The following is a 26,571-nucleotide window of genomic DNA, read 5'->3' as shown; positions in this document are numbered from 1 at the left end:
CGAAGTTCTCGTCGACAGCCTCAACACTGCATAAAAAACGCGTTATATGCTGCTAGTGGTAACATTTCCTACGGTCCCTGAAGGCTGCATAATACAACCTGTATCCCTGGAGAAGCTGGCACTTTGGAGGGTCAACTAGGAGACATCACACTGAGCTAATCCCATACACAGATATTTCATCTATACAGTATATACAGAGCTGTAGACAGGTATTAGAAATACATAGGTAATAAGACCTAATTCACGCAACTTCTACAACCCCCCCCCCAGAACAATTAAACACAAGACAAAGCCCTTTATGTTACGAAGGATTTCTTTTTTGTATTTTCATTTTCTTTTATTTATTGTTCCTCTACGTTTGTCAACAATATTAAATCTGTTCATGGTTTTTAATGTGATCTCATCTTAATTCAGCAAAACCTTTCGTGTAAAAAATAAAATGTGTCAAAATCCAATGTCAAGTAATTCCCCAAATTCAATTAAATATTTTTAAGAACATTACCTGTATCTTCAATAGTAGACTGAATACAGGCATACTGATGCTTCTGATGTCAATTTGAAATCTGAATCCAAGTAAAACAATCTGTATCTTGGACACCACAATTAAAATATTGTGTTCTACAAACATGTAAATCCTCTAATAGTCCACTAAATGGTCCTTTTTGATTGCTTTTATTCCATAAGCAGTACTTTAAATATGGTTAGACACAGGTATATTTTATAAACTGGATCTGGCAATAAATTCTCTCCCTTAAACCACAAACACATCCAGCCATTTAGTGAGCTTAATACACAAAATGTATCATAAGATGTTATTAAAAACATGCTGAGTCACAGATACATCCCAAAAGGATAAAATAGTTTTATTTATAGTCTCATAATAAAGGTATGCCTTAACTTGCAAGACAACCATTGGCAGTATGTACAACATACCTGTAATTTCCATGGAATGGAACAAACAAATATTGATTACGTACACACTAAATTACCTCTGCATAAAGGAAAGAAAAGAAAGAAAGATAAACATACCCAGCACAGGCAAATATTTCAAGGGAAGGCTTTTCTTTTTCAGAACTGACACCATTAAAGAGTATACAGTGTTATATACTACACACTGAAATGGACTTTCATTAACAAAAATAAAGGTTGCTGCCCTTACGTAACATTCAGTACCCATTAGGGGATTTATTTTTTAATATCCATATTTGATCTGATACTAATAAAATAGAGGAAAATAAATAGTTGAACCTGTGGGAAATCCACTGAAACAGCAGGTCAACTCGTTCATCCTCCTGTGCTCTCTTGGAAAACTCAAGCCAAACGTAAGGGAGATCAGACATGAGGGTAAGAAATCTATTTTGGTGCATTACTATACATAGAGGAAACATTTCTTTAAAGACAAAAATTTCAGCCACCTACATATAATGATGAGGGTTGCATCTTTGCATAACAGACTTTTTTTTCCAAAAGCAATTCATATTCTTTTCTGGAAAAGTTTGAATATTAAAAAGTTAAACTATCCCTAATTACCCATTTCCTTAAAGGTTGAAAAATCTCACAACTCAAACAGATTGCAGAGGTTGTGTGAACAACTGAAAGAGAAAACAAAAACAAATGTATTATATTTTGTGTAGCTTTACTAAAGCCTCATACCTTGTTGTCTCCACATTTGCTTATGAATGGTTATCATGTGGTATGAAAAAAAAAGCATATTGTTCTTCAAAACTGCAGAGCTGCCTCACTTTTGGGATTTAAAAGTTGTTGCTGGGCCACGAAACAGAGTGACAGGATGCTTGCCATGAGGGAAAGGAAGGTAGAAGCGTTTTATACATAACAGCACCTCTCTCACACAGTCTCCACCTTGTCTCCTGGACTGCCGTTTGAAGGCAGGACTGAGTGCGGACAGGTGAGAGGATTTGGGGCTGGTGGGCAAAAAAAGTCTGTTTGGAGAACCGGGGGATGACCCGAGTCTAGCTGGGCTCCACACGTAGCTTTTTTCTGTTGGGAGGCTCGTCCGGCTCTGATTCAGAGCTGGAGTCTGAGCCGCCGTCGAAGGCGGACACCGCGCTGCCTTTCCGGTTTGTGTACATGCTGCTGTCAGAAGAATAGTTAGTCTGGAGCTGAGTGTTCCCCTTCGCCTTCTCCAGTGCCCGAACTGCAGTAACCAAAGACAGAAAGATACATTTGATCCAATCGAATACTGCATATTGTGACTAAAAACACTTTGTCGTACAAATACATAGAAAACAACAACACAACAAAACATTCTTCCACGTACCCTGCTGCTCTAACAGTGCATTCTGCTTCTTTAAGTCATCGATGTCTTGCTGGTGAGTATGGTTTTTTCGCCTCATGTACTGGATGTACTCAGTGGCTTTGTCTAGAATCTGTGCTCGGGAAGCCTGTTTGACAGAACTCTGTCAGCAAAAATTCAGAGAGTCGTGGGAAAGAGCTGCAGTGTCTGTTCAACAGAACAACATTAATTGTGCCAAAACAGTTATACAGTGATCAGTGTTACACATGTATGTTGCAACTGGGGATGGCAGGCTCAGCTCATTTTGCTTTCAATAGCAGACACGCATTAACAAATATTTAAGCGACTAATAAAAAAAGACACAATAATAACGGAAAATGACGTGAAATTGAAGAGGCACTTTACACTCGAGCCGCATTAATCAATGAGATTTGAAGACGCATTTGAGGCGCTATATCTATTTGGATGAACTGAAATTTCTGTCGCAATGTAAATTAAACATACAATCTGTACCTATACAAAATATTTATATTTAAACATCGACATCCCCAGTTGCAATTACTTTTTAATAAGGATAATAAAATAAGGATAAAAACATGACATTACAACAGGTCACCCACCTTTTGGAAATGTGCTTACATTGAGATATTGCAGAATATTGATTAGCACAAATACACACATTTTCTCCATGATAAAGCACATTCCCAACTGCACAATGAATTATGCCAATGCCTGCAGCACCTGCTAATAATGATTTACTGAAAAAATTGACTGTACCAACAAATGTCCCTTGGTGTAGGAGGGCTAGCTGGTAAAAGGTTATAGAGCTGCTGCTTTCAGTCTGTACTAGTACACTGAGGACATGTGAGGCAGTATTTTCAGGTGTCGGATTTCATCATTCAGGGAAACTAGTTAGGATTTATTGGACACATACGTGGCTTTGCTGGCAAGCTATTTTCTAAAATATGGCCCTGATTTACTGTTTTTCCTGAGCATGTTGATCTATGTGTTGTATGTATTGTGATCTACTATGTGCTTTAATCCACCTATGAAGCCAAAAGGCCAATTCACACATTTGTGGACGAAAAAGATAGTTTGGTTGAATATTATTTTCCCATTCCTCTGGTAAAGACCTCTAAGAGAGCTACCCAAGCAGAACACAATAGTATCACATTAAGACTGAAGGGTGCAAGATGAAATAATGTCCGATTAGGTGGTTGAATATTAAGCACACGGAATTGCAAGTGATGAGCTACAGACTGGACCACTGTGGTTGACCGCCTTTTAAGAGTCAGAAGCTATGACATTGCAAGATGAAAGAAGTCTTGTTTTCACCCACTGGTCATCTGTATCAGAGAAAGGCAGCAGTAGCCTTTCATTATTGCTGACACCTTCTATTCTTACGGTCCATATGATCAGTCAAACTAAACTCAGTCAGTGGCGTTACTTTAATAAAGGAGGAAGGCGCTTCTTAACCTTAAGGATATGTGTTTGTGAGAGAGACAGAAACAAACACGGCACAGCCTCGAAGAGCACACACACACTGGCACCACATGACACAGACATGTCTCAATCCTGTCAATTGTGTTGACAGGATCGAGTGCAAATGCAAAATGGGGCAGTTTGCGAGTCGGGTTCTGTTGTTTGATTAACCCATTTGTACCGGATGCTGCGCAGCGCAACATTCCATCTACCGCTGGCTGCTGCGTGGCGCAACATTGTTGATTTGCCGTCATTTTCAGGAGGCATGCAGCATATAATGCACTGTCATTGGTTCAAATACACATGAGGTGGGTCTTGTTGGGTTTTTTATACCACGTGACCACCCAAATGTCGTGTGGTTGGCCGACAATCACGTCAATCAATCAGACATTCACTGCGGTTTTTAAAACTTTTTTGGAGGCAAAAATGGCTACGATGGACGAATACTTTGACAGCGATTTCCCCACCCCCTTTTTTATTTTTTATAAAAATGTGTTGGTATGTTATTGCTAAGGGGGCATGTTTTAATACAACCTGTGAGTCTTGCCTTTTAAGTGCAATTTATTTCATGTTTCTATGTGCTACAGAGGCTTAGATATTTAAGGTTTTCATAGACGTTGCCAATTCTTAGTATTTTTTCAGAAAACCCTCAGGAGATAAGGACATTTATATCTACTATACCTCGGGGTTTAGAGCCGTTTTTTGCAGGCGTTTTAGGAGTAAATGGGTTCAGACATGTTGTTGTGGCCTGGGCGGTGCAGATTGGCTCTTATAACAGGTCAATCTCTTACCTATGCATAAAAAAGTGTACAGGCTAAGACCGTTAACATATCAGAACTGGCATATTTCACTATGTTCGATATAACATCATTTTGCTTATAGTTTTAACTGCAGGTGCACCCACTTGCAACAACCTCGGACACACTGTCAAATCAAAAACAGATACAACATCTTTTCTGGTAGAGAAAGTGCATTTATTTTCCTCTCACCTTCTCCCCTTGTAATGCAGGCACAGAATCTCGTAAACCGTGAAAGCTGTCTTTAATGTGGTCCCTGCGTTTGCGCTCCAGCGCGTTGTGATGGGCTCGCTTGTCTGCCTACAAATGGAGAGGCAAAGTGTACACTCAGAACGCAGGTAATATACTCAAAAACCCATAAGATTATACCAAGTAAGTCATGTGAGTTTTGACATAAAAACAGAGAGCAATTTAAAATGTCAATATACACATTTTGCAGCTTTGAACTGCATTCAAGTTCAATGAGTAGTGGTTAAAACTTGTTAGGTCTTCTTATGTTAATCTCCTTTTCCTGTCGTCACACAGCAGGAACCTCTGGTGTGAGTATATTGTTTACAGAATCTTAACTAAAGATGTGCTCATGGCATTAGGCTGTTTAAAGGTTGGAACAGCATACATTGGTCAGTCTTTGTCTAACAATTGTCCTTCGCGAGAACTACATTCGAACTCCAATGTCTACCTTCTACATGCTGTTTCAAGAGGACTGAACGAAATTAATAGAAGCAGATAAATGCAACCTGAAGAGCAATATCTTCTAGAGAAGGCCATAAAATGCTTGCTTTTCTGGTGGAGGAGTTTAACTTACCTGATGGCTTTTAACTTGGCATACATTTGTGTATCATTAAGACACATTGACAATAACCATTCACTTCTAAGAACAATTTGATAGGTCAAATACAATCAAATGTATATTATTAGGAGGTAACACCATATGCATTTTAATTTAGATTTTTAGCTGCATGCATGTCATTCACAAGTGCTGTCAATGATTGTGAATCATAAATGACCACTCTTACAGTAAGTTCTGCACTGAGCAACACTAAAACCATATCTGTATTCTATCAAGGTTTAATCCATCATGTAACCTAAGAAAAGTTGAAAAATGTGGGCTTAACAGCATGTTATGTATAATGTGGCTTTAAGAGGATCCCAAGCTGGAGATCACAGCTTAATCAAATGGGGGGAGGGGAATCCATGGCTGTGAGAAATTGTGTGAATAGATCGAGAACCTGACACAAAAAAATCACATGCATTATCAATTAAATCACCATGGCACTTTTATACGCAATTTAAATGCAGCTGGTTTGTAAATCATAATTCCTCTAAACTGTTGTTTTTAAGTCTTTGTTTTTTAAGTCTCGAATTACTGTTCGACCATCTTTTTTGCTTGTCTATAATTATGCTTTGTAAGGTGTCCTTGAGAGTTTTGAAAGGCGCCCTTAAATAAAATAAGTTATGATTATTAAATGGGGCATTTAAATGAGCGTGTACAGTATGGGTTATGTTGCATTTGGAATGTATGCTTCAAATGCATCTTAAAGTAATGCTGCAGCAGCGCTTGATTTTCGTTTTAGGAAATGATATTTTAAAAAGGCGCAGAGATCTGCAGGGATAGATCAGATGAACTTGTCACGTCGCTAATCGGCAAAAACGAAAACATAAACACAGTCTCTGGAGTCCTTTTCGCACAGTCGCAGTTTTAGATTTGTTGCGCGTTTATTCAAGCAATTACGCCGACGTTGCTTGAAGAGGCCATGATGGGACGTTTAAGGACTCGCTGGAAACCTTGAAAGTTACGCTAACTACAATAAATACTCACAATCCACATTCCTAATTCAACGATACTGGAGATCCACTTCCATATACATGTACTTTCATATTGTATTGCATGGGGAACTCCTTCTATCTCTGAACTAATACAATCAACCGTTCTCATAATACTTTTGCTTTCCCAAAAGTAATCTGCTGAGAATCCTCAACTGTTAAATTATGGTATTGTAATGTACATTTTTTATTAAGAGTTCAACTTCAGCATTTTGGAGATTAACTTTCGTCTAACTTCATATTCTCTCCAGAACTGTGCAGCTAAGAGACTCAACATTGTTTATGTTTGTATTCTTTGAATTCTGAACAGAAATATATTGGGATTTACAGCAAACCGATAAACCTGATCTTGTCCTTGTAAAAAGAAGTGTGCATTTCGTTACGCATTACAGAAGAAGTAAATAACATAAAAACACATTTTATCATATTTTCAAGAAGAGGTATTCCATCAAATGATGCACAATATAATTTGTGCAAGTAAATTGTTCCACATCCTTTTTGGCCGCTTCCAGCACCTGTACCGTAATTGCACTATTAAATAAGCAACCACATCTAAACGACGACTGGCTTAACTGGTTTCGAAAACGACAGCTCACTTGACCGCAGTAAACCCACGGAACATATTCACCAGACTGACTTACTCGACTTTATTTTAAAAGCCAGCCAGTCAACTACTACTGCAAAATCACTTATTCCTAAAAACTATTACCCCCTAGTCGCCTTAAATATTAGCTATGGAACCCAACAAGCCCGCTAGCTAGCTAACTCAATCAGATATCGTAGGTTGGCAGGAATGTTAAAGTTGCTGTTGGCTAACAAATTGGCTAGCTACTTCTAGAGGAAACTAAACCACATACATCGCTGTCGACTTCGATGTCATCGTTTTCGCTCATTCTTCGGGGAACGGGTACGAAAAAGGAAAACAAGCAGCTGTCAAAACAAAGTGCAGCGACAACTGGAGGCAAATAATAAAATCGAGCTCGGAGCTTTTTGCTACAGCAGATACATGACGATCAACGGTTTCTCTACACGTGATTCGCCTACACATGGACTGAACAACAAAAACAGCGCAGGCGCATCAAAACAAGGCCTTATGGGAAATGAAGTAATTTGACCACTCACAACCGGGCTAGCGCTGTCGCTGCTTCTCGCATAATAACTACATTTCCCAGAAGACAACGGATTGAGACTCGCCCACCAAAATATACCGTTATCTCCTAGAAGTTGCAAGCACAGCAGCTTCAGGACCTTCTGTGTTAATACTCAAATGCATGCATATATCTTTGTTGTATTGTAATAATAATAATAATTAAAAACTGCATTAAGTGAAATTGTCACAAGTAAATCAGTGATGTTTAAACATATACAATAATATTTGATGTGGCATGCTCCTGAAATATATCTGTCATGCAAACATGATTCTCTGGTATTAGCACCAAAATGCATTGTGTTAAAGTATGATCTTTCAGTGGTCATTGACAACAGGGCAGTGGGTTACAATAACTAGGCTCTTCTTGCAGCATATGATTATGAGGCCAGATGGTGGCCTAGCTCACTATGGCTGCCCTCCCCCACTCACCATTCATGGCTGTACACTTGCCTCCATAGGACCTTTAAATAGCTTCTGCAGCAAGTCATCACTGCGTATAAACCTACTGCAGCACCACATATATGTAACTATAAATGTATTATCAGGAATTATGTGTCCAATTTGAAAAGTACAAAGATGAACATGGGCTGTTTTATGTCCTTTAAAACAACATGATTAACACATACACGTTCTCATTTAATAATATTTTAAACACCATATCAGGGTCTATTTCTTTTACTGTCATGACTAACTCACCAAAAAAAGTCCATCAATCCAGCTGAAATCTGTTTGTAAAATAGTTGTGTCTTTGCACACAAAATACAATCTGTATTACATTTAATGATGGTGTCTAAAACTATATCTTAATAAATCAAATAAATTAAAGATATTATGTTTACTCACACAATTACAAGTTTGAATGTGTCAATATTGTGGGGTTATGGAACTATCACAGAAATACTGCATATCCAAACACTTTGCTTGTCTTTTATACAATTGATTTGCTTGAATGAAAAACACTTTGGATGGTGATATTTAATAAAACATATTGTTTAATAAATATAATTATTCACATGCTAAGATTGTCCTCAGTTACATCTGTATGTCGTGTTAATTCTAGGATAAAAATGTATAGCTTTACATTATATTTATCCTTATCATTTAATATCCTCAGTTGGCTATTTTATCAGATGGGAAAATATTCATAAATACTGCCTTTTCTGTGCTTTGATTGTCCTTGATGCTTCCTTAAACCTCAAATATCATCATGATTTATTCCTATGGCAAGTTCAGTTGTATCTGGTTTTGTTGCATAATATTGTTTAACCGGACATCTATGCATGTGGAAGCAGAAAATTAACATTGCTTGAGTTCATGATCCTGTCAGAGATTCCATTGCATGTTAGCACGTGAGGTGCATTGAGATTTAAGAAATGGCCCCTTCAGCTTTGACACAACCCCTACCATGCTTTAGAGATTAAGCCAACAACGCTTTAGCCTGCTCTGTTGTGCAAGTTGTAATTAAAAGTTCTTGGTGTACAAAGCACCCAAGTCTCACAACAAAGAAGGGCCCCCTTTGGAAAAGACTGATAACTCTGCTAGGCAAACTGTGTGTGCCCCGTTGCATAATAATAATAATTGGGGTTCTGTTTACACGTGAGGCCAAATAAAATGCCTTTTTAGAGGTACAGAAGCAAGTCTATTCTAGCCGAGGTTTCCCACGGTGCCCTGCAAAACTGGTACCAACTCCCGATGTGTTGGGCATGACTTCCAGTAATTGTCTTAAAAGCTGGATTCACTAGAATTCTGTGCAACACATGAGAATAAAAGCAGCGGTGCTAGGAGTTGAACTTGGTTTGGATGGTTTGCTTCTGGAGTTGATTGAACGTGTTTACCCAGAGCACACACAGTGAGGGGAGGGCAGAGTGTCCAAAAGGAGTTAGGCACAACAATTTGAGGAGGAGAGATTGAAACAAGAGTGAGAGGGAGCACAGCAAAGTTCCCAAAACTGGCTTGAAACTAAGGTAAGAAAATTATCTGAATGTTCTTAGCTTTTGTCATTATTACATTTTGGTTTTTCAAAAGGAGAGGCTGTTGGTTTGGTTTTCTTATATTATTAGCATTATTTTCATGAAAAGACTCAAATAGAACCAATTAATTATACTTTTCTGTAGAAACAGCCTGCTAACCAACTGTTTAAAACATTAAGAGCCATGTTGTCTGCTAAACTTTGCACTTAGACCGCAGGTCATATATGGATCATCAATTGAAGATAATATACGCACATGATTGTTGTTGTTCCGAGTTTGTATCTCTATGGTTTACTGCACTTTTTGCTAGTTGCTTTGGATGAAAGCATCAGCTAATTGTTATGTAATGTTGTGTATGAACAGTGTAAGGCAGGGGTGTCCAAACTTTTTTCCCTGAGGGCCACATAAAGAAAAGCATGTGAAGGGCTGGGCCCCTCACTAGGGGTGGGGTATATCACCTCATAAGTTAAGTTATAAGTTAGTGAAATCAATCAAATGTAGGTAAATTATTCGTGATACTTGAATATGCTTTAAGAAACATCACAGCTCTCCATAGGGGTTCATTTATTTAGTCGGCAGCTCATTTCTTAAAACAGAAGCCTCAGATTGCTTATAATATAGGGGAAATATGAAGTGTCTATTTCATGCTTGTTATGGAAATAAGTTATTGGGCATTTTTTAATCAATTATATTTGTTTATTTAGTTATTTGAAAATCATGCTTAATAACACATGAATACTCATATATATATATATATATATATATATATATATATATATATACATACTTAAGAAGTAGAATGTAAGAAAAGCACAAGTTTCAGCTGTGGGCCATATTCCATTATACTTTTATCATTTGCTGAGGGCCAATTAAAATTGGGCTGCGGGCCGCGCTTGGCCCCCGGGTCGTAGTTTGGACACCCCTGGAGTAAGGGCTGCAAAAAAAATACCTAGACAACTTCATTATTGTTAGTTTTGCCTCTCAATGAAATGTATTGATTGTAAGGAAAAGATAAAATGATGATAAAAAAATTGATTTTAAATTATCTGTAGATCATTTAGAGACATGTTAAATGCCTCAAGCAGAGGTAGCAGTTACACAATTACATAACATTATATCACTTATTTGATTTAAATTACTGAAAATGTTTGGAGTAGTCTGACATGTCTTGTGAGTGGAAAGTGTGGACTTATCAAAAAGCTTCTAAACATATACACTGTAGGAGCCAATTAACACTGTGGGTATAAAGGTAGGATCCAATGTGTGTGGTTAGAGGTTCCGCCGGAAGGCCAAACTGTTTTTGACCACACACTGACAACACACACACACACACACACACACACACACACACACACACACACACACACACACACACACACACACACACACACACACACACACACACAGAAAAATGGCTGAGGGATGGCACCACACTCAGCAGTATTACAGGAGGATTACATAATGTCAGATTACACAGACTTCTGTTGCTACTTTCAATCGTTTTTGGGGTTTCCCTAAAGTATGTTTAAGTTGGAAGACCATGTGTGTTTTTTTCTTCTTTTGCTGTGTTGCTTGCATCATTAAAAGATATATTAATAAAATACATTATACAAACAAAAAAATCAATAATAACAACTGGAGATGCATTCGTTTTTTCCACGAAAAAGGTTCATTTATCTCATTAAAAATCCATAATATGCAAATTTAGTCTAAAAACATATACTGGTAGGATAGAACATTTAGCTGCATACTGGACCACAACTAGCTCCCCAACCATCTGTGATGACAAAAAAACATACATAGCCATACATTCTGAGATTCAAGGGGAGCATGACAGAACTTTCCCTCTTCAATGACTGAATGTGGAAACAGCCATCTAATGTCGAACTCTGCATGTTCATCATACTGCAAAGTGCACGTCAACCATTCAAATGAAGCAGAATAAATGATGTGTTTATATATGCACCGGCTTCTTTCACTGTTTTGCCAATTATTGGTTTGCTGGTCTTTTACGGAACTCTGAGAGCTTCTGTCTTGGATTCACATTTGAGATATTATAATCAAGGATTTGATGTCTTTGGCTGGAGTTTTTTTTTTTATTCCCCTGTAGACTACTTAAAGAATGCAATTCAATTCAGTTTGGCTTCGAGCAAGTATGATGCAGGGCTGGAAAACTATGTGGATAAAACCACTTAAACTCAATAAATAGCAGGTTAAATATAAAAAATATGCTATTTATTCTTAAATGAATAATGTAATAACATTTTAGTGGCTGGAATTAGGTGTATTAACATCTAATAAATACAAATTCACACTGTAATTTCTTTGCTGTTAATGTATTTCACTTGCTTTGTGTACCAGGTGAGAGCCACAGCCCAGCCGTGTTGGGATGAGCGCCACAATGAACGTGACAGAAGTCTACAAGAGAATAACTGACAGTTACAATGAGGCAAACGTCTCTGGCAATGGGAGTGTGATGGGTGTCCTGAACATCCCCGCTTCCCTAAACAAAGCCATCAACATCCTCACCATCGTCATCCTCTTCATCATCATGATTTCTCTTGGCTGTACGATGGAGTTTTCCAAAATAAAGACTCATCTCTTCAAGCCAAAAGGAGTAGCCATTGCTCTGCTGGCCCAGTTCGGCATCATGCCCCTGACTGCTTTCTCTTTAGCCAAAATCCTGCAGATGGATCCCATCAAGGCTGTGACTGTGCTCATCTGTGGCTGCTGTCCAGGGGGAAGCCTGTCAAACATTTTTTCCCTGGCTATGAATGGTGACATGAACCTCAGGTAAACCCTCATCATGTTTTGATTCCAAGGAACTAAACTGAAGGCAGGTCGGCCTAACAAAGCTTCTCTCTCTTCCCAGCATCGTGATGACCACTTGCTCCTGCATCGCTGCCCTGGGTCTGATGCCGTTGCTTCTGTATATCTACTGCCAAGGCTTTGACGGTCTGGAAGATGCCGTACCGTATATTGGCATCATCTCTGCTCTCGCCTTTACCCTGGTGCCTTGTGCCATTGGCATTGCCATAAACTACTACAAACCAAAATACTCACCGTTCATCAAGAAAGTGAGACTCCTGAAATTTGCCTTACAGGAGTACTTTTTGTACTACTGACCCCTTGTAACATGTTGCTGCTTTCTCCCCAGGCTGGTTTTGGCATCCTGACAGTCTCTGCTGTCCTGGTGTTCAGTCTGTCTTATTTCGCCATCAAAGACGTGATACGGCTGGCCCTCACACCTGATGTTCTGGCCGTGGCGGCTCTGATGCCTCTGATTGGATTCACACTGGGATATGTGATGTCTATGATATGCAGACTCAGTCCAAAGTAAGTGAAAGAACTGTACATGTACTCATGTCTCTTTAGGATTCCTTTATGGTTTTGTATGATGTTAGGGGATCATTTTGAGTGTATTTGATAAAAAGCACAAAAAAAAAGAGAAATAAAGGTTATTTGCGATCCTTTTTTTTTTACCCTTTGGTTTAAACTTGGGACCTCTTAGGGACCTGACCGACAGGTTGGTAAGCAGTGTACTTTATAATTCCACTCCAGAACGTTTTTGATGGAAATACTGTGTTTGTTATACCGTTAACTCTATCAAATCTCTGGTAAATTTAATGGAGTAAAAAGATAAATATAGTTACTATAAACAATATGTACATGTGTACACAATATAATGTTCTCACATAAGTAGAAAGTATATTTATAACAGTAAAAGGCTACCAACACATTTCTGTATCATTATTAATTATGAAATAAATAGGTCATAGTCAAACCTTCACATAGGCATCATTAACTTTTGAGTATTTTTACTTTTGATACTATAATTGAAGTATGCTAAAAAAATACCTAGGTCATTTTACTTAAGTAAAGGATCTAAATACTGTTTCAAAGAAATATTTTAACCAACTTGTAGTGTTAGAATAAGTGGAAAAAAACTAGATAATCAATTAAAGTCCGGGAATAAATTATATCAATTCAAGTTATTTTATCCTGTATCAATACAAGTGGAGCATTTGAGTATGAATTATGTGAACTAATGCCAAGTGAATCACCTCTCTTCAGATGCAGCAGGACAGTCTCCATGGAAACTGGATGTCAAAACATCCAGCTGTGCATTACCATCCTTAAAGTGGCCTTTTCCCCCCAGGTCATAGGACCCATGTTTCTCTTCCCGCTGGTATACTACACATTCCAGTGTGCGGAGGCCCTGCTGCTGACCCTGTGCTTCAGATGTTACCAAGCATTCAAGCCACCAGCCGGGGGTAACAGTCACAGCTGTCCGAGAGTTTTTGTACTGCGAGGAGGGCTCAGTCCAGCTCTCACACATTCGTAGCTATTGGTCTTTTGATTTGAGACTAATGTAACATTACCCTTCTCTTACACAGACGGCGATGAAGTTAAACAAAAGGGAGTTGAAACGACCATTACAGTGCCACAAATAACCGCTTAGTGCTGGAGAGAGGAGCTGAATCCCACCCACTGAGGATGCTGACTCCACATGTTCTACACTCAGGCCTGTGATAGGGAAAGACTGGTGAAGCAAGGGGAACTAATACTCCTAATACTGTTCATCTAATCAATTCTATACCATGTTAACTTTTGGCAATGCCTGTTGAAATCTTTGATCTAAAAGAAAATGATTTTACTTTACTATTTTTGTACTTAAAGATGTGCTAGTTTTATGACTTACAATTTGACAATAAATTAATATGTATATAAAGTCTATTTATGTGTCATGTGCTCTTTCGAGACTGTATGTAATTGAATACTTTAATTAAATCAGACCTAATGAAAATGAAGGATAAAAGCAATTTGAACATCTCAAAGAATATTTAATCAAAATAATCGTATTGTATATACAGAGTAAATTTAACTTAATACATTTGACATTTATTAAAATTACCATATTCACAGAAACAAAACATGATTTCCTCAGTCCAAAAGTAAATGTAATGGACAGTCACACCAAGTGAACACTAACATTACACTAACCTGTACACTTACTCACTTTAGTGTTGGAGCGTTCAAACAACATTAACAGTGTCACTCAGAACGTGTCTGCAGAAGAATCGAAACTGAAGCTGTGAAAGCATTAAAACGAAGCCATGGCTGATCAACAGCGTTGTGGACACAAATAAATAAATACACATCTTAAATGTTCTCCTTTACAATAAAAAGAGGAATTTACAAGCAGCCTGAATAAATTAAGAGAATAATATTTTCTGGTGTACAAGTGATATGTCTGACAAAGCCACACATAGTATCACTAAGCAGTGGAGGCATTCAACTCACATTCACGTTGGAAATTCCTTATTTTTACAGAAACCTGTGCATAGAAGTGGAACGCTAAGGCCATTGGGGGCAGGAGTTTGACTATGAGGAGGATACATCTGAATGCTTTGCAAGAGTGAAATGTATTAAACGCAGGCCTGAAACAAAAAGTCTCTTTGAGTGTTTGCCCTCAATCCAATGAAAAATGCAGCACGGTGAACTCTTGGGGAGGAAAAGCAGCCTTAAACTGTACAGTGACATGTGGATGACGCGAGTCATGAATAATAACACCTTATGTAATCACTTATAAATCACAAAAACCTTGTGAAGACAATGTCGTGAGAGTAAACGACTTGGACAATCATCTTGATTTCCTTCTTTCATGCAGCTTTGCCGATGTGAGTCTGGTGCGGAATGTGGGTAAAGAAAAGTAACAGTGAACAAACACTGAAGAGATTATTAGCTCTCAAACTGAGTTCACCCACTACACTGAAATACAACAGGCATTATTTTCAACAGGCTGTAGACACACTGTCTTCCTTTTTCTTCCTTTCTCTTTCTCTTCTATGTTTTCAAACGGAGCTTCAGACATTAGACGTACATACATAGATAAGGAATTCTTATGAAAAATGTAAGCATGTATGTACATGTGAATCCCTTCTCTCTTTTCCTTTGGGATGGACCGAGGAACAACTCTGAGTCACCCACAGCTTCACTCAGAGCCTCGTCTGTGTTGACAGCTGAGTTGAAATACTCTCAAGAGTTACCCGCTCACCAGTGCAGGTCAGTAGCAATGCTGGTTTCGTCGAGTCAGTACAAAGGCTGCTGCATTCTTCAGGCCTCCTTCAGCAATGGCATATCTGTAGACAAAAGACCATCATTAGCAAAGTGGGGGTTTAAGTGAGAAGTGTATTTGAATAGGGCTTCACCATCAGAGTAGTCCATCTCAGAGTCCAGAGACAGGTTGTGATGGTCGCTGCCTGCAGACGGCCTTCTTTGCGAGGATGACGGAGCTGCAGCACCAGCGTGCTCCAGGACCCAGGTGGAGGATGAGGGGGAAGGTGACGAGGAGGATGAGGACGGCGGCACGGAGTGGACCACAGCCATCTCTGACTGCTGCTGTTTGAGGAAAGAAGGCCGAGAGGGGCCAGCCTCTGGCGCTGTGGCGTGCTGACCCTCAGACAGCACTATCTGGACTCGAGACTCAGAGCTGAGGGAATTGGCTCCACAAATATTCACAGCCTCATCGTACGAAGGCAGAGTCACCTGGATTCCTTCCACCATGATGGACACGGGCTGTCCAGACACTCCCTGATCCCGTCTAGGTGTGAAGCATAAGAAAGACAGTTAAAATATACAAGTTGTTTCTTGAGTGTGAAGTGCTTATCCATATTTTGAGGGCAGGCTCACCGATGGAAGGACTTGAGCTTTGGCTGCAGAAGAACAAACAGCACCACCAGGAGCAGTATTAGGATCACTGAGCTGGCTGTGGATGCCACTATGGACAGGGCGGGCATCCCCAACGGTAAAGTTGGGTTGTGGTCTGTGAGACAGATAACAATTGACACAGTTATGTGTACAGAACTTAATTTAATTATTTATGTATCTATCTAATCTATTTTTTTACCTTGCTCCATGAGGCAACTGAGCTTCATTTGGCTGTCCCACTCTCCATACTGACAGGTAAGGTATTTATATTCTCCCTTCAGAACATAGCCTTCATCACAGAAATACTCAATCACAGTGCCCTGAGAAAGTCTTTGGCATGGGGCGGGGTGGCAGGTGTAGCCCCCATTCTCTGGCTGAAATGGAGGCTGGCAAACTGTAGATAGAGAAGAAAGGAAAACAATAAATACATAAACTCCACTGCTGTATGTTTTTTTTACTTGAATCCTATTAAAATGCAAGGGACTATGTGTTGTTTAAACTGTTTCAATTTGTATTGTATTTTATTAAGCATTTTCTGTTTGAATTTCAGTGTAAAAACATGTCATGTGGAGTTCCCCAGGTCTCCATGCTGGTGCCTCTTCTGTTCAACATCTGCATTCTCCCACTAGCTAACATTATGAGAAAACAACTTAATATCTTCTGGAGGTCTGTCTTTACCGTCACTGCGTATACAGCGGGGAGGTTCAGAGGACCAGTGTCCCAGTGCGGAGCAGGTGAGAAAGCTGGGTCCGTCTGGCAGGTAACCGGGGTCGCAGCTGTACTCGAGTACGGTACCCACAGGGAACGAGCTTCTGTTGGTTTCTGTCAGATTAGTGGATCCGTGCTGCACCGTAGAGGGCCTTATACAACCTTAAAAGTGGTAAAAAAAAATTAAAATAATAATAAAACATACAGGCTTTGTTTATAAAAGCACTTACAAAGCAGTTCAGCTATTTTTGCCAATAGCTGAACCGTGTCAGCTAATCTACCTATACCATGCTATGTGAGGCAGCTGCTCGACATTAGTCTGCCCCATTTCCAATACTGACAATAACGGAATTTATAGTAGGCTTCAGATTATAATCTTCATCACATAAATACTGAATCACAGTGCCATGAGGTAGCCTTCCACATAGAGAGGGGCGGCAAGTGAGCTCCTGTTCTCTGGCTGATATTGAGTGTGGCATACTGTCGATCGAAAGAAAGGGAAAACAATAAACACATAAACTCAGATGCTGTATCTTGTTTCACTACGTGTCATTTTACAGCATCTGTTTGTAATAAAACTTGCTTTGTCTCAATCCAAGGATATTCTGAGTATTCTACAACCTGGGCAGTGCACTGATCATAATGTCTATTTTTGTTATTGCAGTTGCTGGATGTTGATTTAAGACGAAAGAAGTGTTTCTCTGATCTCTTGTGGAGTTGTTTGTTTGTCAGAGCCCCTATAAGTCTCTAACTGCATTTACAGGAAAATACTCATGTTGTTTTTTTTATCTAAACTAACTGTTTATAACACTGAAATACATAGGGGAAATATAAGTTAGAAAACTGAATGGAAAAATACATCAATATATAAATTGTTTTAACAAATGAAAACTCTCAAACTATTTAGTCAAACTACATGTTGTAAACAGGGGTAAGGAGATGGAAAATGCAGACTGTATTAAAAGAGGGTTTGTTTTTACCATCACTTCTTATACAGCGAGGAGGTTCAGATGACCAGTGTCCCAGTTTGGAGCAGGTGAGGATGCTGGGACCGACCGGCAGATAACTGGGGTCACAGCTGTACCGCAGTACTGTCCCTACAGGAAACAAACTCTTATTGGAGTCTGTCAGATTAGTTGAGCCATGTTGCACTGTGGAGGGTCTTATACAACCTTAAAGAAGGGGAGAAGATTACAGTTAATATCTTAGTTTAAAAATATTTTTTATAAAGCACATTTGTTGCAAAGTGCTAAACTGGAAAACTAAGTTTAGTTTCTTTCTTTTTTATATGATCTATGGCGTAAGTACGTTTTGTGCATAACAGATCTTTTTGAGAATACTTCTAGCCAGGATTGTGCCGTTTCTATAGACATGCAGGTGATATACAGCCGTGGAAAAAATTAAGAGACCACTTTTATTATTATTTTCTCTTGTTTTATTATTTATAGTTATGTCTTTGAGTTCAATTATTTGTTTTTTCTTTTTTTTAAATTGCATTCCATAAACTACTGACAATATTTCTCTGTGTTGGAATTCAACAAACAGTGGAATGGCTGCCATACATGTAGAGATACAGATTTAAGAAAAATTTGGAGAAGTCTCTTAATTTTTCCAGGAGCTGTATATTCCAGTGAAAAGCAAGGCCACAGTAAGTCAAATTAAGCCATTTGGGGCACAGATTGTTCAGAAAAATGAATTGATCTTATTTATATATCTCAGTTTGAGGACTGACCAACCTTGGCTCACACAACTGATCTGCATGGGGCCGTCCCACTGTCCGTCCTGGCAGGTCAGGTAGTTATAGTCTCCACTGAGAAAAAACCCATCGTCACAGAAGAACTCAATCACAGTGCCATGGGAAAACATCCGGCAGGGCGCTGGGTGGCAGGTGTAGCCCCCATGCTCGGGTTTGAAGAGGGGTAGACATGCTGACGGGGGAGAAAAAACGTGAGATATAAAGCAGCAACAACATTTTTAAAGTGCGTGGTGGTGTTTATGTATAACCATAAATTATTACACACACTTAAGTTTTGCATAATTATATGGGAAAGTAAATAAAAGTGAAAATGTTTTACAGAGAGAGAATATTTGAAATGAGGTGAGCGGCTCACATCAGAGACACTATACGTTACTTTGCAGATTGGACAACCCTGAGGTAGACAAATGAACTTACCACCACTGCGTATACAGTGAGGAGGTTCAGAGGTCCAGCGTCCCAGTGTGTTGCAGGTGAGGATGCTGGGTCCGTCTGGCAGGTAACCAGGGTCACAGCTGTACTGCAGTACGGTGCCCACAGGGAAGGAGCCCCTGTTGGTTTCTGTGAGGTTTACCCAGCTGTTCTGGACCATATAGGGCCTCACACATCCTGGAAAGAAGAAACGAAACAAAACGAGAAATTCTGTGAAACATTTAGTTTTTTTTTTTAGCAGAATTACTACAATAAATATTTTGAGCATGGTTTGATACATGTTACGCAGTGAAGTCACCAGTAAGTCACACACAATATGACCTATAATTACCATCTGTACAACAAGGGCGTGAAATGTCGAAGCTCTAATTCTACTTATTACATAAACATTGCAATATTGTATGGTTCGGCCATTTCATGGCTAATCCCATTCTCTTAATCAGGACAACTGTGCTGTGGCTTGTAATGTATTGCACAATTTGTACGCTTTAGAAGTATTCTTTATATTGTTATATTAAACATTCGCTTAGTAAACTATCCGTAACAATAACAAGTGAAAAACACTGACATCATATTGGATGGTTTTAGTTAAATCTGCTTGGATAAACTGTCAAATGTTGAAAACAATGTGAGGAAACTTAGGTATCCCCTGTGCAGTATGACAAGCAATACATCCCATCTGTGAGAGGATTGTTGTCATTTCAACCATTTTGTCTTTAATATAGCAAAGCTGATCTGATCCTTTTATTAATATTCGGAAAAAGAAAGGTTAACGTACAGATAAAATCCAAAATGTTTAGCCTTGTATGAGTGTTCAACCATATATGTGCTCCTTACCTGACCCTTGCCCAGTGGACACTGCAGTCAGTACCAGCAGCAACAAGAAGAACCGTTTGGTGGATGAGGTGTGGGCCCACAGGGCAATTGGTGTTGACTGTATCATTCCATCGCACATCTTTCCCCGCTGAGTCAACTCAACCTGGTATGATCAAAACATATTGTAAAAACAAAAATGCTATCAAATATCTCATAAGGAAAAAGCATCACCCGTAGCCCTGACCATATGCTGTCACCTGGCTGGCGCAGGTACTCTGCAGAGCTGCTTTGGACAGCTTCCAGCGAAATGGGTGTGATTTTTGTACAATGACAGCACTGAGAAAAAAACCTTCCTAGCAAAGAACATTTACAGGGTAGCGTTTTTTGGTTTTTTTTTGCAAAACCCATGTCAGTTGCTCCCTTTAATACAGTTAATTATGTAAACGCAGCAACGTCTTTAGCAAACAATGTCGCCCACATATCAAATATTACCCGGCCTGTTCGTGAGTGGTTCTATCGTAGAAGCTACACACCCATTTCCAGTGCTTCCTTGTTGCATAAATAGCTACGTTGGTAACGTTACAGGGAGCAAGGCCACAATAAAATAAAACAAAGTTACACACCGAGTGGACAGGGTGGAGTATACCTTGCTAGCAACTAGCAAATGTGTAAACGCCTATCGAATATTTATATTCAACGATGCACATCATAGCTGGTTTATATTGTAAGGCTAGCTGCCTCGGACAATCAATATTAGCCTTCAAAGCTTGCGAACGCTAGTGAGACATACAAATGGCTCGTTGGTTGGCGTTACCTACCACAAAAACACGGCCTGGAGTCCTCCACCTTCGCGTTCTCACACTGCAGACATTTATTAACACTATCTAAGCTTCACTGGCGACATTTGACGTTACTAATGAAACGAATATATCATCTAATAATCGAGCGCAGCGATGCAGCTACTGCTAACCCTTAGCTAGCCCCCTACTAGCTAGCTGGTTACCCACTACGCTAGCTAGCAGCATCGATTGGAGCATCAGCTTTGCTGTCCCAAATCCCTCCGGGAGCCATAGTAACAAATGCATATTTCCATAGTTACAACATCCGGGACTGTTTGCGTCCATAGTTACCAAAACACAAGGAGACAAGTGGTTTTACTTTACCAACAGCGATATAATAATAGGACTCCTTTTTGTCTTTTTACTTCTTGAAATGCAGCTTTAGAAAATCGCACCATGGAAATTATCAAAGGTACTTTGGATGACATTTCTCGACCTGCATCGAGTGAGCAGACAGGCAGCCGTGTGTCAAGCGTGTCATTGACTTATGGTGAAAGAATTGATACAACAACTCCATTTACTCTGGTTGTTTTGAATAACGATGCTACTGATGTTCAGGTAATTGAGTAAAAAAAGATACATTCATGGTCATTGACTTTGACAAATTTAGATTTCAAATCCCTTTCACCCTGTAGACTGGGAGCCGTTATGAAGAAACTACAATCAGCTCCTCATCCAGAGGTACTGACAAAGCTAATTCCAATTTTTCTGATGAAGAAGTTAATAGCCTACACTGTTTTTTTTGCATGGTCCCATAACTCTTTATAATATTTGTGAATGTTTAGGTCCCATTGAAGATACTAATGAAGAAAATGAAAATCCCCAACTTCAGAGGGCCTTCAAGGAAATGAGACGACTTGATGAAATTCTTTCTGCAAAGATTTGCATTGAAAAAGAAGTCAAGCGTCAAAGGAAAGAGATTCAAGCTAAACTCTGGCAAGAGCTCATGGTAGACATTGTTTGCATTCACTCCATAAACATTACCAGTTCTGCTTTAGTTTTTTACTGAAACATTTATCACTCACATCAAGTATGGTATAATTTAACACTTTTTTCTGCAGCAGAATAATCGTGAAGGTCACTCTGAATGTGCCCAAGAAGCCATGAACACAAGGCTGTTTTTGGCTCTGGAAGCACCCACTGGTAAGCAAAGGTCTGAGTATACAGATCAGACACAGCCACTGTGAGACATTTGAAATGTTTTTTTTTGTATCTTTCAGGAACAGAAGAGGAGGACAATTTTGTGCCTGTGTTTGAAACTCAGGTTCCTGACTGTGAGCAAACCCGAGATAGCCAATACTTGGAAAAAAGTGAGTTAATGAGGACCAAACATGAAATCAAAAGCAGAAGGCCTTTTTTAAGTCTTAAGATCTATGTTGTCTGTTGTATTACCTAGATTTGACACATGGTGGCGCCCTTAGTTTGGGAAACAAAGCTGTTGTTTTTTCCTTTCATGGTAGACTGGGGAAGACACAAAACTTAATTTTCCAGAGGTTAATGTATAACACTATTACCCACTATGCAACTCATGAACAATTTCCTGATCAAGATCTTGTGGCTTTTGGTGATACTGATTCCCTAGGGAAAACGAAAAACACCTTTCCCCCAAAAAAACAACAGACAAGAAACTGTGATGTTTTTTTTCTGTCTAAATGCTGACATTTAGACTGATTGTCCACTTGTTTTCATAGGGGCTTTAACGTCTTACACTTTAGCTCAAGCATGGGTTCACACCTATTAATATTTCACAATTTCAAGATATTTGGGCAGCTGCAAACTACAATCATGTGGATCAGATGATCGAATAAAACTCCATTGTTGAAAAATTACTAATAGTAATTCTGTGATTTCTATCAGCATTGGCTGGAATAAAAGCCTTTTGGAATCTAAAGTGTGGCATTGCCTGACAGGTGAAAAGACGCCAGACAGCTCAACAGACTTATTTGAACAAGACCTTGAGGAGACTGGGGAAGAGCAATTTAAAGGCAGCCACTGTGGAGCTTCCAAAGGCAAGAAAAAACAGAAGGACTTTGTCAAGAGAAACATTGAGGTATGTCAAAGTTCACGTTGGGCCAAATGCAGTGCTGGGGTAAATCGCATGACTAAGAGCAAGTCCCTCAACCGCTTGTTTTCCCAGTGAGTAAATGATTTTTTTCTAGTTCAAGAGAGAGACTTTAAGCATAGTAGGGCACAAAAGAACAATGAAAATGTTTATGATGAAATGATTCCATTCTCTTTTTTTCCCCAAATTGTGAAGTTAGTAAGTAGTGAGGGGGACCGAGTGCTTTTGACTCAGGCAGAGAAAGAGCGTCTGGCCGAGCTGCTCGGAGAAGAACAGGAAGATGAAGAGGACAGTGCCAGAGGTGCAGACAGCGAGGTAGATTGACCTGAAATTCTAACATACAACATATGCTGCCAGATGAGTCTATTTTTTAAGTTCCTCAATACTTCCCCCTCAAGTGTTATGCGAGAAGCAGATGATTACAATCCACTGCTTGTGCTTCCACCAACATTTTGATCTAATATAACATTTTAAATGAACTATTTAAAGAACCAAATGTTAATTTTATTGTTCATCTACAACCTTTTTAAAGAATTTCAGTTAATGTTTTGATAATTGATCTTTGTTAGACTTAGAATCTAACGCAGTTTTCTAACTGAAACTTTGAAGCAGCACGTGGAGTAACATTGGTCAGGCTTTCATGTTTTAATGGCTGCTTGGCAGCTCAGCAGCCACTGGGCAGAAAATTCTGACTCCTCAATGCAGTTCAGATTACAAACCAGATGTCAAGTGGCATCTGAAATTCAAATGGAATGCCGCATGTTATAGATTAATTTTGTTATCACATTTTCATAATAATTCCCTCCATGGTGTTTCTGTGAAACCAGAGGCCAGGATCTTTCATATAGCCCTAATATAAGCTACTGTTGCACTCATTAAGAGGGTGTGCTGATAGAGCTCACAGACTAAGGCCTCTTGTTTTCTTTCATGATTCATCTGAGAGCCCGTGCCACCTGGTGCAGTAGACTATTTCCCTGTGAACCCACCTACGCTATTCTCACTTGAAATGTTTTTATTTATTTTAAGTTTTAATTTAATTTAACAGCTTTTTTGGCAGCCAGTTTGAAGTCAAATGAGATAGAGCCTGTTGGGAACGAGAGGGAACATACTAACCTTTCACATACGGTTCCATTTAGCCTGACCCCGACAGTTCTACATCCGCGGGACAGCCCTGCCAGAGTTTGTCTTTTTTGTGTCTTGCTGCTCTATTTATGATGTTTACCTTGACTTTCAGAACAATACTGCAGTAATTGTGGTGTCAGATACCAAACTGAGGGGAGCGCAGATGCTCTGGGTTCTTTTATTGGCTGGAGGAAGGCTTCCTGTTATTGCGAGGCATGCTATCATGACTGGTGAAAATGGAGCAAGCACATTATTTATGTCAACAGGACTCTGATAGTGATGCATCTTCTTTTCTGTGGACTTCACTTATATTTTGGCCAAGACACATCAACCACTTGCTGCTGCTTACTGTTTGTCTAACATGCTTTTATGTTGATTCTTGTCCCAACAAGTTCCACTGTTTTGTGTTGCTATGGTAACTCGAGGCAGCACACCAGTAGCTGTCACTTGATGGAGAATATTAGTGGGTGTAATCTCAAAAGGAATCAGAATGAAGCTTTGACATGGGTAACACACTTATTTAATTGCTGTCAAGAATTGATGAGAAGATTGATCCCACTCTTTATAAAAACATCAAGATCATCCAAGGGACAATAAGCTTACTGTAGCCTAGCATAAAGACATAACCTGGCTCTGTCTGAAAGTAACACAAATCTTCTAATATTGCAACTCCAAAGCTCAGTAATTACCAATTTATTAGAGGCTTATTAAATCTGTAAAAATAACAAGTCATTGTTTGGCAGGCAGACCCAGGCTAGCTGTCCTCCCTGTTTCCAGAGTTATTGCTAATCTAAGATAACCGGCTGCTGGCAGTAGCTTCATGTTCATCCCATAAACAAGTGTCTTTAATGTTCTCATGTAACTCTTGGTGCAGAAAAAAGCTAGCATCTGTGCTAACATGGCAAAAAAAAAAAAAGAAATCCACTAAGGACGTTATATTTTCGGTTCAGTTTGTTCGTTGCTTTGATTTTGTCCATTGTCAAGCAAATTATAGGACAGATCCTGGCCTAATTTTCATGGAACTTGGTGAACGGTGTAGCAATCGACGACAGAAAAAAACATGGGATCTGAGTCACAAAACAGATACAAGCATTATACCTTGCTTATAGAATGGCCTAAGTGGAGGTCTGCAATCTATGAGACCACTTCTATATTTTTTTTGCGATTGTGGCATTCTATCATTCCTTTACTGTTATATGTTAATCTAACAACTGACATAAAGCAATGGTCAGAAGACTTAAACACAAAGGACCAACTGAGGCCTGAGTGAAGATGAGGTTGATCTGTTCTGACACAACCGAGTAAACCACTGCAAAGGTTAAAATCTCCACCAGAATATATCTTGCAGATTGTTGATCTCATTTCACAAATCTTGACTCTTTTTTGGGTGTTCTGCCTAGTTGATAGAACCTTCTGTTTGCCGTTTTCTTCAACTTATTGCAACATGTTATCATCGCTGGGCTGTGATGTGCTCACCACTGAGCCAATATTTCCCAAAAGACTTCAGAGTATCCACTGAGGGAAAAAGTTTGGCATTTTATTAGAAGAGTGATCAAAAGCATGTTCCCCATCAGGAAGGGAATACCAAGTGCCAGAATTAGACCTTTAACTCGTTCCCATTTTACGCATCACTGTTACACAATTGCCAAATAAGCAGTAGATATGTTTCCTTATCCTGCTTTACTAAATGAATCAGACTTAAAACCCTATGGGCCATGACTGATTTCTGCAATCATTTCCTTTCAGGGGGACATGTGGGCTGTGTCAGTCCTGACAGGCCAGGGTTACACCCCTGAGCCCTCTGACCTGGAGCAGCTGATTGACATTGATTTCAAAATGCGCCTTCTCCTTCCTGTCGAAGAATTTGCCTCAATGAACAGCTCGTACACAAACCTGACCCAGGTATGTATCCAACTGCACTACTGTCTTCATTATAACAACAAAATAGTTGAAAACATTTATGTAGAATATGAAATGCCATATGAGACGGCGCTGTGGCAAGGTTGTTAAGCCTTTTGCAAGGTCAGCTCTGTATGGGTTAGTAAGCCTCTTGTAAAAGCTTTTGTTATTGACCCTAAGGGAGTTACTCCCTTATTTGTCACTGGGGAAAAACCTTATTGTGTACTGCTGTAATTTGGAACTGAGGGTTGCCTCACTTTTCCATCCACTTTTTTAACATTTCCATATAACGTTTATATAAAGCTTCTTGTGCATTATTTGCTCCTAGTAAATGTAATGTAGAGCATTTGCCCATTGCTTTATTATTGTCATTTTCCACATGAGAAATGGCAATTTGTATACATTCAGGCATTTATAAGATTTCATGTATCCATCATTATGATACCAGATTTTTTTGCCCATGTAGAAGCTTTTTTGTTGCTGGGATTTCTATTATTTGGTCCGTCTGAGTTCTATGTGTATATTTACACAGTCTAGACCATGATCTGGTCACTACCACATCAGACAGTGGAGAAGCAACTTGATATCTATAACTGTAAAGATTTTCCACGCCTTGGTCCTGGGTACAGCCCCGCTCCTAGAGGTGAGCTCAGTACCTTATCTAACAGCATTTTAAAGGCCAGGTGGCATGCTCATCATTTGTATAACCTGCCAGTGGAAAATTGTGTTTTCGGAATCATAAAAACTTT

General features: G+C 39.3%; 4 protein-coding genes across 7 annotated transcripts in view; 2 read left to right on the top strand and 2 right to left on the bottom strand.

Annotated features, from left to right (window-relative positions):
• Positions 1 to 838: 838 nt before the first annotated feature.
• On the bottom strand, positions 839 to 7,415 carry LOC134881037 (protein max-like). 2 transcript variants are annotated; one of them, XM_063908142.1, is made up of 4 exons: positions 7,215 to 7,415; positions 4,726 to 4,833; positions 2,279 to 2,417; positions 839 to 2,155 (listed from the first exon to the last, which is right to left on the bottom strand). In XM_063908142.1, exons 1-4 carry the CDS (start codon positions 7,248 to 7,250, stop codon positions 1,971 to 1,973), a joined length of 468 nt encoding a protein of 155 aa, XP_063764212.1. In that variant the 5' UTR covers positions 7,251 to 7,415; the 3' UTR covers positions 839 to 1,970. The 2 variants fall into 2 exon arrangements, with proteins under 2 accessions (XP_063764212.1, XP_063764213.1); XM_063908143.1 differs by having other exon boundaries at positions 2,279 to 2,402.
• A 1,937-nt stretch (positions 7,416 to 9,352) lies between these two features.
• On the top strand, positions 9,353 to 14,173 carry slc10a1 (solute carrier family 10 member 1). Of its 2 annotated transcripts, XM_063908141.1 has the most exons (6): positions 9,353 to 9,471; positions 11,839 to 12,270; positions 12,350 to 12,554; positions 12,635 to 12,813; positions 13,552 to 13,751; positions 13,875 to 14,173. In XM_063908141.1, the coding sequence occupies exons 2-6, from the start codon at positions 11,867 to 11,869 to the stop codon at positions 13,937 to 13,939; spliced, it is 1,053 nt and encodes a 350-aa protein (XP_063764211.1). In that variant the 5' UTR covers positions 9,353 to 9,471; positions 11,839 to 11,866; the 3' UTR covers positions 13,940 to 14,173. The 2 variants fall into 2 exon arrangements, with proteins under 2 accessions (XP_063764211.1, XP_063764210.1); XM_063908140.1 differs by having other exon boundaries at positions 13,552 to 14,173.
• A 127-nt stretch (positions 14,174 to 14,300) lies between these two features.
• Positions 14,301 to 20,956, bottom strand: LOC134881034 (sushi domain-containing protein 4-like). Of its 2 annotated transcripts, XM_063908139.1 has the most exons (10): positions 20,719 to 20,956; positions 19,922 to 20,063; positions 19,070 to 19,261; positions 18,633 to 18,824; positions 17,877 to 18,068; positions 16,867 to 17,058; positions 16,388 to 16,582; positions 16,171 to 16,303; positions 15,690 to 16,081; positions 14,301 to 15,620 (listed from the first exon to the last, which is right to left on the bottom strand). In XM_063908139.1, the coding sequence occupies exons 2-10, from the start codon at positions 20,037 to 20,039 to the stop codon at positions 15,595 to 15,597; spliced, it is 1,632 nt and encodes a 543-aa protein (XP_063764209.1). In that variant the 5' UTR covers positions 20,040 to 20,063; positions 20,719 to 20,956; the 3' UTR covers positions 14,301 to 15,594. The 2 variants fall into 2 exon arrangements, with proteins under 2 accessions (XP_063764209.1, XP_063764208.1); XM_063908138.1 differs by having other exon boundaries at positions 14,301 to 16,081.
• The window catches only part of fsip1 (fibrous sheath interacting protein 1), a 25,091-nt gene continuing 18,891 nt past the window's right edge, over positions 20,372 to 26,571 (top strand). Inside the window, 8 exon segments of the mRNA XM_063908144.1 lie at positions 20,372 to 21,297; positions 21,375 to 21,420; positions 21,525 to 21,688; positions 21,804 to 21,882; positions 21,960 to 22,049; positions 22,650 to 22,789; positions 22,997 to 23,116; positions 25,670 to 25,825. Of these exon segments, the coding sequence (XP_063764214.1) occupies positions 21,136 to 21,297; positions 21,375 to 21,420; positions 21,525 to 21,688; positions 21,804 to 21,882; positions 21,960 to 22,049; positions 22,650 to 22,789; positions 22,997 to 23,116; positions 25,670 to 25,825 (957 nt within the window). The 5' untranslated portion in view covers positions 20,372 to 21,135.

This window comes from Eleginops maclovinus, chromosome 19 (genome assembly GCF_036324505.1).
Source record: "Eleginops maclovinus isolate JMC-PN-2008 ecotype Puerto Natales chromosome 19, JC_Emac_rtc_rv5, whole genome shotgun sequence".
Classification (NCBI taxonomy): Eukaryota; Metazoa; Chordata; class Actinopteri; order Perciformes; family Eleginopidae; genus Eleginops; species Eleginops maclovinus.
The sequence above is the reverse complement of the archived record's forward strand: the minus strand, read 5'-3'. Positions and strand labels throughout refer to the sequence as shown.

Excerpts from the sequence above, each read along its gene's own strand:
- LOC134881034 (XM_063908138.1), bottom strand. The coding sequence starts at position 20,039 with ATGTGCGATGGAATGATACAGTCAACACCAATTGCCCTGTGGGCCCAC. Across the intron at positions 19,262-19,921 it reads GTCCACTGGGCAAGGGTCAG|GATGTGTGAGGCCCTATATG; the intron begins GTAAGGAGCACA and ends TCTTCTTTCCAG. Across the intron at positions 17,059-17,876 it reads TCGCTGTATAAGAAGTGATG|GTTGTATAAGGCCCTCTACG; the intron begins GTAAAAACAAAC and ends ACCACTTTTAAG.
- LOC134881037 (XM_063908142.1), bottom strand. The coding sequence starts at position 7,250 with ATGAGCGAAAACGATGACATCGAAGTCGACAGCGAT. Across the intron at positions 4,834-7,214 it reads ACATCGAAGTCGACAGCGAT|GCAGACAAGCGAGCCCATCA; the intron begins GTATGTGGTTTA and ends CTCCATTTGTAG. Across the intron at positions 2,156-2,278 it reads TGCACTGTTAGAGCAGCAGG|TTCGGGCACTGGAGAAGGCG; the intron begins GTACGTGGAAGA and ends TGGTTACTGCAG.
- slc10a1 (XM_063908140.1), top strand. The coding sequence starts at position 11,867 with ATGAGCGCCACAATGAACGTGACAGAAGTCTACAAGAGAATAACTGAC. Across the intron at positions 12,271-12,349 it reads AATGGTGACATGAACCTCAG|CATCGTGATGACCACTTGCT; the intron begins GTAAACCCTCAT and ends CTCTCTTCCCAG. Across the intron at positions 12,555-12,634 it reads ACTCACCGTTCATCAAGAAA|GCTGGTTTTGGCATCCTGAC; the intron begins GTGAGACTCCTG and ends CTTTCTCCCCAG.